Here is a 12,958-nt window from a genome sequence, read left to right on the forward strand (position 1 = left end):
CGTGGACCAAAGGGTGGGGGCCGCGCAGTGATGTTGTTTTAAAAAACCGGGATTTAGAATTATCGGTGCGCGTTCGGCGTACGTCGCAAATGATTGGAAATTGAAAAAAAGATTAGACGGACGGCATTGCCGAAAGTGTATAGGGTGGACTATTCCCGAGGTGGCCATTTTAGCATTGGATATGCTTATTGCTTATGTTTTGTATGGGTATGAATTTACCAGGTTTTCCGAGTAGAAAAGAAGACAAGTGGTGTCGCGTCTAGTATTGATTGTACCGTACTCGACTGCAATCGGTAGATTCGGGAAAAGTCGCGGATACTGTCGATACGGTTAACAGTGCGCAGGGGTTTTTTTAAATTCGAATTGAAAATTCTCGCACATCGCCCGTGATAGTATTACAAGCATCTTACGCCGCTTATTATTCAGAAAGTACGTTTGCGACACGAGCGAGCTTGCGAGCGAGTGGAGCAAGATTATTCCGTGTGAATGTATTATTTACGGCTTTATAGGTTATACGGTTATCATCTCCGATGGTTGCAAGGATTGCGAAATCTGTGAATTTTTTTTATTGTAAAGTATTAATCAATAAAAAATTATCATTCGTGCATGTTCGGCAATCTGTCGAATCATGTAGTTATTTACGAAAACTCGAGATAATATGATCGCCGAATATTTTGGTCGGGTTGGGGCACAGCCACCCACGCGCACTTTTGTCGTGAGGGTGTATAGTATGCATGTTCGGCATTGATTTTATATTGTTTATTAGATTCATAAAATGGATGTGTTAAAAGTAAATGCCGAACAAATAAATTGGGTATTGACCGTCGTAGACGATAAAATCGAATTATTAACCAAAATATCATTAGTATAATAGTATAATTGACGGATTAATCTCACACCCGAACAAAAGGATTGGATCTGTTGTATGTAATAACGAGAAAAAGAATCTATAAATAATTTTCAAATTTAACGAAATATACCGCCGATTTTGTTAGGTTATGAGTTGAAAAAAATTGCATATCACATATTATCCATCTATCAATTAGACTGTAAAAAACCGTTATCGCCGAACATTAATATTGCCAAGAGTGTACCCCTTCGCCCTGTACTGTTTAGTGCAGAAAATATAGGATTTAACCCTTTTTGTGAGTTTAATTCACAAAATATCAATATTTGGAGAAAAAAGGTAGACAACCAAATGGTTTAGAATTTGATTCTCTACAAGTTAGGTTATGTTCATTTTTGTTGTAAAGTTGAAAATAAACGAGATAATTCAATTATTTGAGTTCGGCCCCTTTTTTAGAGTTAAATTCAAAAAATATGATACTACAAGAAAAATTGTAAGGACCAAACTTGTAGCGGACAGACTTTCATACAACTTTTGTCCCTACGGTTTTTCGTTAAAATCAAAAATGGTCAAGTTATTTGAAAAAAAATTGGCAGTCATAGGGACTGCCGATAGAAGTGAAAATTTTGAACTTTTAGTATTAACATTTGAAATTTCATAATGTTTGCATTGAAATTATCATAATCAATCTGGTTGTCACATCTATTGACACTACGGGCAACCAATTTTATGAAATGCATGTTTATATGGTTTTCTATTCTTCAAATATATTACGGGCTGTACAAAATCATGACTGAATATAAAAACAAAACTTATTCAATCATTATTTTCGATTCATATTCAAATATCGGAAATTTATTTGACGCATAATTTTTTTGCTAGTATGGGGAAAATATTATTCATTTCATTTCAATTGAAATCAAATTTAACTCCACAATATTTTCATTCAAAAATTTATAGTCGATGTCAATGTTTAAAAAATGATCATCTCGTTCCGTGCTAAACACATCCTCTTGCGGTTCCATCCTCCATATTGCACGCGACTGACGAGAGAGCCGCATCAACGTTCCACTCACACATAGACGCCACACAAGCGTCGCCCTGCACTATAACTATGTACGACAAAGGTACGCGGGGGTGGCTGGGCCCCGACCCGACCAAAATATTCGGCGATCATATTATCTCGAGTTTTCGTAAATAACTACATGGTTCGACAGGTTGCCGAACATGCACCAATGATAATTTTTTTTAATTAATATTTTACAATAAAATAATGGCCACCTCGCGAATAGTCCACCCTATACACTTTCGGCAATGCCGTCCGTCTAACCTTTTTTTCAATTTCCATTCATTTGCGACGTATGTACGCCGAACGCGCACCGATAATTCTAAATCCCGGTTTTTTAAAAACAACATCACCTGCACGGCCTCCACCTTTTGGTCCACGATCTTTTTTCGGCGAAGTCACTTCACAAGTATTGGAAGGTTGAATTTCGGTGGTTCTCACACTGATCAGAACGCACCGATGATACACATTAAATCTGTTACGGGCTCCCGGTCTATAATGGTTCATGGTGGAGAAGTCCTAAGTCGCAAATCTAAAGGAGAAGCAAAAAACTGCTTATTACCTTTTCGCACCCATATACACTGAATTTTTTTAAAATGCGAACATAGGAGTTTGCATGCAATGCAATTTCCCTATGTTCGATTTTTAAAAAAACACATCAATCTATGAGGTGTGCGCGGTTCACATTTCCAAATCGCGCACTTGTGCGACTATGAAAAGCAACTCTATAGTCTTTATGATGAAGAGCACTCGGTAAGATTTTTTTAAAGAAGCCATGTGAGGCCATAGCAACTTTAGGATACATTTTTCTTAAACTTACGATAATTTGACCTCACAGTTCACAACTCATTGTGAACCAACCTTCAATTATTTGTAGGTCATGTGCACCTGGTATTCTACTAATTTGATCTATTCAATACATAAATGAAGAAAATAAGAAAATAAATAACGAAAACAATTACAATAAATGTTCGAAGTGTCCTCCTTGACATTCTAAGCAATAACCTAACCGATTTCGTAATTAAATTGGACGGCGGTATTTTTAAAAATGTGACAGCTGTCAATTGTATCTACTACTCATTAGAACTACTCAATAGATTGATGTGTTTTTTTTAAATCGAACATAGGCAAATTACATTGCATGCAAACTCCTATGTTCGCATTTTAAAAAAATTCAGTGTATGAGTAGGTACAGTTTTTAAGACGACATTTATTAATTTTCAAGTATTAGGACTTATGCGCAGAAGTAACTTATTTATAGACCGATCTTACTAAAATTTTAACAGGAGGGCCTCTTAATAAAAGCAAATCTATTGATTATGTTAAACATGCTGCGTGCACGCTTTCGCAGAAGTACATATCTGTGGGTCGATCTTATTGAAATTTTCACAGAAGCTCCTCTTAATAAAATCAGATGTTTTTTTAAGATGCGAGCGACTTCCGGAATAGGATCGTGTTGAACGAAAAGTCTTTTTGTTCAACATTGACACGATGCTATATCGGAAGTCGCTCACATCTTTAGAAAAACACAGATTGTAGACCGGGATCAGGGCATCGATTCCCGAAGTTAGTCGATATGCTCCGTGATGTGCATGTGATGTGACTGGCTGCCATGACGTCATGATCGTATACGATAGGGATAAGTTCAAGTTTAGCTGCATTCCCGAATCGTGGACAAACTTTATGCGCTAACCAATCACAGACAAGAATTGAACTGTCATTTGTCAGTTTTGTATTTTGTTTTGTTTTTGCATTATGGATACTGCTATTAATAACCAGAAAATCCTCGAACAATTCCATGTTTTATTTCACAGAAAATATGTGAATTTATAGGTTAGGGCACTGAATAACCTCTATAGCAAGACAGCTGCAAGATCCGTCCTGTAGCTGCAACTGCGCATGACTTTCACGCAACGAGTGGTCTAGACCAGTCGTTGCGTTCGATCAACTTTTCGCTCGATGTGGTAGGTTCGAGAATGCAGTGACATTCACGTTCACATCAAGGTCAGTCGATGTGAACAAAGCACATCTTCGGGAATCGACGCCCAGGTCTTCTGTGACCGGCAATCTTTCCTGGCAAGAGGTTTAACCAATTTCTTTTTACAGCAGTGTATATGCAATTGCTTCTTTGCAGTGCCTTATATTAAAGGCAACAAAATAACCATAGCTTGAAAGCCATAAATCTGAAAACCATAACAATTCATTTTATTCTTAACAAGCTAGGTAGGTACGTATAGTGAGAACCTTTTATGGAAATCGAAAGCAGGGGCGGACTGGCCCGGGGGGCGGGTGGCAATTGCCACCTGGCCTGTAGGTCACATTGGCCCGTTGGAAATTTATAACTCTGTGCTGTATTTAGTTTCTTGCACTATTAATAAATTATTAACACGTTCCTCTCATTGGGGTTGATGTTAGGTTGTTCATTAAAAAATTCTGCTTTTATTTAAGTGTTTTACAATGAATTTATAATTTTTTGTCGTATTTTGAAACTGCTGAAACACAATTATAGGCGACGCGCCTCGTTCGGATTACGTATATTTTGTTACTTTTAATTATCAGCTGCAATAAAAAAAACTATATTCTAATTGATTTTCAAGAAAGGAATACTCAAAAAATGTTTATGTAGCGCACCGCAGAGCTGCACCCCCCCCCTCCCGCCATCTTTATTACACTAATACTTCAATGGCCCGTAACCTATGCAATTCCACCTGTCCCGTAAGTACCCAGTCCGCCCCTGATCGAAAGTGTGAAATTTTGCCATGGGTCAGCTAGTGTGACAAAATATTCAATATCACTGAAACTAAGTGTAGGTAAGTATGTACCTACTAGGCGAAGTAATTTCACTTTTGCCGGAAGTGGTTAGTTAAATCTTCAAATAAAAAAATAAATTAGTCTGATAAAAGCCGGACATTGACATATTGTTTCATATAATAATTACAACAGAAAATGAAGGAAAAAACCCTGGCAGATCTGACATTTGTAGCTATATTTTTATTACATAGTGCAGAAAGAAACGAGTACCTAATAATATAATCGAAGAGCTCGTGTGCCTTGAGGTCAGAAACATGAATTTATAATCAACCGGAAGCGGTATCCGGTTGCTTTTTCCGGTAGACAACAAAAAGATGTATAAATAATTAACACAAACAAGTAATATTTACATATTGCCACCTTTTTCATACATTAAATTCCATTTTTCGCACAAACGAAATACACATAAGTGGAATGGTTCGAATCCTGGTGTAGACATCAATTTTTTTTGTATAGTGGGCCGAACTAGCAAATAACCGCTCAACAATACAAGCAAATTTAAAAAAAAGAGTACGATCTTATATTGTGACGTCATAATATGAATAACCGTGGCTTAGCATGATTTCGAACCTCACTTACGTCATACGTGGTAGTAACGTTTAGGCCTCGTTACCGTTTTTTAAATGATTAAATATCCACAAAATAAAATACCCCCACTAAACACTTTATGTTTCATTTATTTGGGTTAATTTTGGGCCACCCACAATTGCTCTATAGGTAGGTATAACACTTTTCACAAAAAAAAAACGTCCATTGGTCGGGGGCATTTGTACTTATTACGTCAGATGTCCCCTTTTTAGAGTAGTCTCTAACTCACTTTATAAGTAAGTCTTTGATACTTTGTCGGCCATCTTTTATTCGCAGGATTCAATTAAGGTGAATTAAATTGATTCCCGGCGTCGCCTACGTGGACGAGAACGTTTTCGGAGAATTGTAATTATGCCTGGGAATTTTGAATAATTTCATGGAATTTGAACTTTGATTTTCTCAAAATTTATTTCGCGATCTGATTGGCTGATTAATTTCCTGGTTTTAATTAAATTAATGTAATTATTTCGTTGAAATTAGATTTTGATTTTGATCAATTTATTCGCGAATTTAATCTGTTTGTAGTTTTGATGAATTGGTGAAATTATTTTAATTCAATTTGTGATCAATCGCGATAATTGATATCAATTGTGCGTATTTTAAAATGACGTCGCCTAGCGATTTTTATTTTGAACTGAAATAAAGGCCTTTGCTTCCTTATTTTTTCCATTGAAGGTGGACTACTACCATTACTCCATCATAGTAGAGGGCACAGAATCGCCAAAGTCGTTTAGAAATGATTTTCGTTTACACTTCGGGGTTAAAAGCTGAAACCAATTTTAAATGATGCATGATCATTAGAAATATCAAAATCCAGAAGGCGTCAAAAATCGTCCTGTACGGGGTGGCTCTAGAGGGTAAATTGTAAAAAACACCCCAATTTTTTTTTTGCATATTTTGAATTTATTTAATATATACTTTGCACTGCCCATAGCTCAGGTATGTGAAACCGATACAACTATTTATTATTTAGTGTTTTTTACGACCGAAAAGCACGGGATTAAATGAGGAATCTTAACTTTCGCCGGCGTCTAACGAACTCGCCCGTAATATTTTGACAAATTAGCGCTTCAACCCGTCGTATCTAATTTATTTGCATCCTGATGAAAAAATATTCATTAATAACGTTGTAGAGCGTATTCTGGACATTCTGAACCACTATTTTTAATTCACTTCACATTACCGAAAAGTTTTGTATCGATTTATTTATAAACGCGCGCCTATGACTGAGTAAGGACGATTATCGCTTGCGCAAATGCATATAGGCGGTTTATAAGGCAGAAAGTCGCGTATCTCCCTACTTGTACTATATTAAAAACGTTCTGGATATTAAATATCCCAGTCACTGTTTATTTTTTTAGATGCAAATTTTATACTACATAATTTTTTAACATTAACGCAAATACTTAATCCGAATCTAGTACCGATTCGGATGTTTCTTGAGAGGTTTTCGAAATAATCTGAACCTTTTTCGTGAAAGAATTTCTGCAAGTGGGCTTCCGTCCCATACATTTACAGAAGCCAATGCACGGTAATTGCTTTTTTGAGCACGAACAATGAAATCTGGAACATCCTAAGAAATAAAGTTATGTAAAATAATACAAAGACAAAATGTAATTAACAAAAACCTTTTCTGCAGTTACATTTAGCCAAAATAGATGTATCAGCTGCAGGCATTGATGGTTTCGTTGTAAGAACTGGAACGAAATTATTCCCAACAATTTTCCAACCATTTTCCAGAGGATCTGCTAGAGACGGTTTTGGGTTAAGACTGTTCAGCCAAATGTATGTTTGATAATTTACGCGTAAACAGTGCTGATAAAGACTACCTGCAGTAGGTGGCAATTTGTGGATGGAATTTGAAGAAACCATGATACTGCGTAAACGATTTATACAACTTATATCAGAAGTTGTGCATAATTTAATGACAAATTGAGTCATATTATTGAATGTATCTTCATTAAGTGTCGAAGATCCAACACCGTTTAGTAAATCATGATACAATAAACCAATTTTCCAGCATGTTGTTTTGCCAAGTCCAACAAATTGACTTGTAGAATCACAACCAGTAATTGCGTGAAATGCAGGCAAGTTTGTCAATAGACTTGGGGAAATGACTAGTTCGTGTACTGCTATAAACCCTACGTTGTCGTTCGTTCCAACTTTTACCCACACTTCCTCGGTGAGATGGTTTTTGAAATGAGCAAGTAAGACAAGAACGTCGGCATCTCTGCAGTCAATAATACACCTTGAATATCCTTCTAATTTTGCTTGTAGAATGTGCAGTAGGATTCTGGTATCTGCTTCTTCGTGTGAAGAGGCAAGTAAATCACTACAAAGAGGAAACTTTGATCTATATTCAGTAAGGTCTTTGAATCCTCCACTGGTTACAAATGTTAAACTAGAATCTTTCGAAAACTCATATAACTGACGACATAAAAAATCTGTTAATTGTTGCTTGTTAAACGAGGAATGAATAAATAGGTAAATGCCACAACTGTAGATACATTGTCAAGTATACGCTTTATATTTTCCTTTTGCGAGGTTCTCTTTGTACGCGTGCAAATGTGCAATCTTTGATAGATTTTTCATGGTAGTGGTTGACCATCAATGCCTGCTGATACATCTATTTTGGCTAAATGTAACTGCAGAAAAGGTTTATGTTAATTACATTTTGTCTTTGTATTATTTTACATAACCTTATTTTTTAGGATGTTCCAGATTTCATTGTTCGTGCTTTATCATACCATGTTCGTGCTCAAAAAGCAATTACCGTGCATTGGCTCCTGTAAATGTATGGGACGGAATCCCACTTGCAAAAAGCTTCAGATTATTTCGAAAACCTCTCAAGAAACATCCGAATAGGAACTAGATTGTGATTAAGTATTTGAATAATGTTAAAAAATTATATAGTATAAAATTTGCATCTAAAAAAATAAACAGTACCTGGGATATTTAATATCCAGAACGTTTTTAATATAGTACAAGTAGGGAGATACGCGACTTTCTGCCTTATAAACCGCGTATATGCATTTGCGCAAGCGATAATCGTCCTTACTCAGTCATAGGCGCGCGTTTATAAATAAATCGATACAAAACTTTTCGGTAATGTGAAGTGAATTACAAATAGTGGTTCAGAATGTCCAGAATACGCTCTACAACGTTATTAATGGATATTTTTTGATCAGGATGCAAATAAATTAGATACGACGAGTTGAAGCGCTAATTTGTCAAAATATTACGGTCGAGTTCGTTAGACGCCGGCGAAAGTTGAGATTCCTCATTTAATCCCGTGCTTTTCGGTCGTAAAAAACACTAAATAATAAATAGTTGTATCGGTTTCACATACCTGAGCTATGGGCAGTGCAAAGTATATATTCAATAAATTCAAAATATGCAAAAAAAAATTTGGGGTGTTTTTTTACAATTTACCCTCTAGAGCCACCCCGTACAGGACGATTTTTGACGCCTTCTGGATTTCGATATTTCTAATGATCATGCATCATTTAAAATTGGTTTCAGCTTTTAACCCCGAAGTGTAAACGAAAATCACAATTTATGGCATTGGGAACTCTACTATCAAACTCTTACTTCCGCCAATTTCAATACACCACCAAAACAGAACGCGACGTGCGCCCCACTTACGCCGAAATCAACGCACAAAAGGATCTTTTCGTTATCTCTTCTATGAGAACACGTGTATCAATCAAGTTAGGTCCGACATTTCATCGCAAAACGACCAGATGCTTCCTACAGTTTAACCCACATTCTTGCATCTTTAAAAGATCTTTAAATAAAGAAACAAATCCAAACAAAAAATTAAGCTATTAAAAACAACGCTAAAATGGACAAATAGACACTAAAATAACAAATTCCGAAAAAGTAAACCGATTGCGTGCTTACGAAATATGTGCGATAAAGTTTATGTTTCATTCTAATTGACGCTAAAGCCTGACATAAAAGTCGAAATCGATATGGATATCGAAATATAACAAATAAATTTTTACTCCTTTCGTCTAATTATTTATTTCATCGACATAAACTTATAAAAATGGAGCAATACATCAAACACTTAGAGTGGAGTCCTTCTTAAATCTAAAGATAATGATTTGTCTGCTTTTCCTTGGGTAAGCACAAATGTTGGTGGTATTTCAGTTTTATTCTTGCGCATCACTCTTCGCATCATCTAGGACAAATACCCCATTTCAGACAGGCAGACAGGCTTGCTTGGAATGTATTGTTTAAATGAACAACGTTAGGGGACGGGGGAATGCCAAGAGCCAACACCCAACTATTCACTGACTATCAAATGTTTCTCAAAATTTTGCACAAATAATTGAAAGAGTTACCTTATAGGGGCCATTTAACAATTTCAGTCATTTGAGTTCTATACCTTATGTCATCAAAGCGTAGTAGACACCGTGGCAAAAATTAAAACCGTTTCTCGTTCATTGCTAAGTAGCATAACTCTATGTGTATAGGTACCATTTCTCTTCGAGTACTACACCATTGAACTAGATACTTGTCACAGTGCAGTGCAAAGGATGCGTATGTGTTTCTGCGTATTTCTTTTCTATAGGGTCTTTGTTTCTTAATTTCTTTTCAAATAAGCTTTAAACAATTGTGAGCCAAGCGAGCGGTCCGACCTCGCGTTCGGCTGCTGAGCGGTACACGTAACGACCACAGAATATAGAAGCGTACCTATTCTATATTTTGTGGCGTTACGCATGTGCATACCTAGCGCAAAGAAGTAGTAACTTTAAAAAAAAAACCTGTAAAGGGCAATGTAAATTGAAATTCGTGCACCATTTCATTTTTTTCATTAATATATGTAAAAGATTCACTAACGGTATAGAGGATTAGGGGTATTACACCCCTTAATTAAACACTATACGACAATTTACAATGGGCGTTTATTGAACAGTAACAATAGCTCGATACATTGCTCGATTTCTCGACCGTCTTTCTTGGATGTCGCGTACGAAGTTCTCATATGCGGGCCGCTCTCCTTCGCGCACCCCTCGGTATAATAAAGCTGCCTTAGCGAGCCGTAATAAAACGTGATGTTTTCATGTTTCAGGAAGTTCCGCTTACATATATGCAAAACATTGCGATATTTTTGTATTTGAAGCAAACCTATAAAAAAAGCAAAATTTTGAAGTTAAATTTCAGGAGACTAGGAGAAATTAATCAATTATAGTAAAATTTCATATAGAGCTAGCCAAAGATCAAATAACAATGTTACTAAAGAAAACTTGAATTTACTTCAACATAAAAAAAGAAGTTCAACCCCATCCCATTGCAATGTCCTACGTTGGCGATATAGAGCGGAGCGAACGATGAAGCAAAATTTTAAGCGGCGCGAGCGATTAAATTATCCGCGGCGCTCTATATTAAGGGACGTTATACTTACCCTGCATGATGAAGTTAACCTATTCTTACTTTCTCCAAATAAATTTTGTTCTTTGTGTTTTCTGTTTGCTTTCGATTAAGTAGCAGATATTTTTTAATTTTTGTTATAATTATTCATTTAGATGCTTAGTAAAGTATTCAGCAATATGCATATGCCGTCGGGGAGTTTCATTTGTGGAAAATGTAGTCCTCTATATTTTTCCTATCCTATCTATTTTTGTTTGCCATGCGTAGTGAAATAAATGCGCGCGATCGTGATTCTTGTAAGAAAAGTCCGTAGGTAATGCTCATGACGCGAAAGGGTGATAGACTGAGATAAGGCTTTCGACCACGATATTGTACGCGTATGTATTGTGCTCCGGTCGTAATAGCGTTTCATGTATCATTTCGATCTGATGATGGATTACAACTCGAGTGTCCATGTAAAACGTGTTATTCGACAATGTTAATCAAATCGTAACGAATTCCGATATAAAGATCGCGTTCGGTTTAGGATTAAAAAATCATTGTTTTATTATCTTTTGATGATAGCACACTAGAATTTAATTAGCTTTGTGAAAGCGTGTACCCAATACGCAGTTACGTGTGACCCACTTTAAATGCTAAGATGGCGCTCGTTGGGAGAGTCTATTTTCAATGGACTTTGTTTCGTAGGAGCAACTTCGAATTCCTGTTATAACAGAAAAGGTCATACAAAGTCAAGTATTTATGGATCGTCATTAAATCCCTTCCTAGAAATATTTTTTCGCAGCATTAATTAGTCACATTGACTGACCTTGTAACGTTTGAATTATTATTCTTGGAAGCTTCAAGCTTCACTGTTTAAATTATCCCCACCAATCGACCTTGAGTAACCCCACGGCGTCGGCATTCGTCACCTCCTTTCCCTTCGCCTAGAAACGGCCGGTCGTTATCGAATAAGCAGAACGAGTTCGTTCCAAGCTTTCAGTTGAGAGCAGGTGCGCGACTGCCGTATTTGTAAAGTAGCTCCGTATATTGATTGCTTTCAAGGATGCGGTATTTCTGTCGATTGTGTTCCACTACGGAGAAAATTATTGACGTTTATCACTCGCAGTTGGAAAGTGGGGAACAGCTACGTAATTACATACGCTTGGCGAGCGGCATTGAGGTAAGCGCTTTCACGCATAATGAATGATTTGTATTTCCTTTATAAATAATAATTTATGTATACAGCGATAATGATCTCGTAACTCGTGTTTTGTCAATTGCATTTACTTCACACATTGAAAATCTTCAGTTTTGTGCACTTAGTAAATTACTTATAATTATTTTACTTACGCGGTAGGTATGAGCATTCTTTCAGTTGTTATGCATACAATATTACAAAAAGTAAGTTGTTCTCATATGGCTAAGTGAAGAAGGCGCGCAGTTTCGTCGCGTGATTTTCGTAACGACTTTCATTAACAACATTAACATTCTTTATTTTCTAAACTGAATTTATTCCCCCCGGGTGCAGCTGAGGTTCTTTTCATTTCCTACCTTTAAAATTTTATTTGAAATCTGAATAGTGGATGCACGGTTACTAAAAATCTTTGAAATCGATATCGATCGATCATTTATATTTTGTCGTGGTATAACTACTAATACCAATCGTACGATAGATAACTCGGGCAACGGGAGCTGGGAGCGTCAAGATGAATTATTGGAAACATAATTTGGCATTGCATGTTTCAATTTTAACGAAATCAATTACCAATTGTATCCTAAAGAGGTTTTTACTTAAAAACTTTATTTCTACAAAATGCAATGACAATGTGCAAGTTACGCTTACGTGACAAGTTACTAAAAAAACGAGTTCGTATGGCCCCTCCCCCGGCTCAAGGGGAAAATTCGCAGATACAGCCGAAAATTTCAATGTGAAGAATATTAACTTTTAAAAATCGTACACACGAGCACTTCTTACGATTCATTTGGAAAATCACTCAGTCAGGGCGAGGGAGGGGGGGGGGGGGAGGGCTAGTGAACGCCCATAGATTCATCCTTCTGCATCCACGACCAGAAACGAAAATTTTTTTGCCTTTTAGTGACAAAATAAAAAAATGCAAAAGAAACAAAAAAAACATTTCAAGAGAACAGAGAATCTGAACAAAAAAGCCAAAAATAAAATTTTGGTTGAAACAGCGTTTTTTTTCTCTTCATTATTTCTCCAGTTATTTATTAAGGATCCTCAGATCCTTTATAGTTTTGTATTGTCGTCCGTCCGTCCGTCCGTC

General features: G+C 36.4%; 1 protein-coding gene across 2 annotated transcripts in view; it reads left to right on the forward strand.

Annotated features, from left to right (window-relative positions):
* The window catches only part of LOC116172210, a 39,402-nt gene that overhangs the window by 2,252 nt on the left and 24,192 nt on the right, over positions 1–12,958 (forward strand). Inside the window, exon 1 of one of the 2 annotated variants that reach the window (XM_031489374.1) lies at positions 11,650–11,853. The exons of the other annotated variant lie outside the window; for it this stretch is intronic. Within the exon in view, the coding sequence (XP_031345234.1) occupies positions 11,737–11,853 (117 nt within the window). The 5' untranslated portion in view covers positions 11,650–11,736. Of the gene's footprint in view, positions 1–11,649; positions 11,854–12,958 lie in introns of those variants that run through there. 2 annotated transcript variants of the gene reach the window in all.

The sequence above is a fragment of the Photinus pyralis genome, unplaced genomic scaffold, assembly GCF_008802855.1.
Source record: "Photinus pyralis isolate 1611_PpyrPB1 unplaced genomic scaffold, Ppyr1.3 Ppyr1.4_LG1, whole genome shotgun sequence".
In the NCBI taxonomy this organism is placed as follows: Eukaryota; Metazoa; Arthropoda; class Insecta; order Coleoptera; family Lampyridae; genus Photinus; species Photinus pyralis.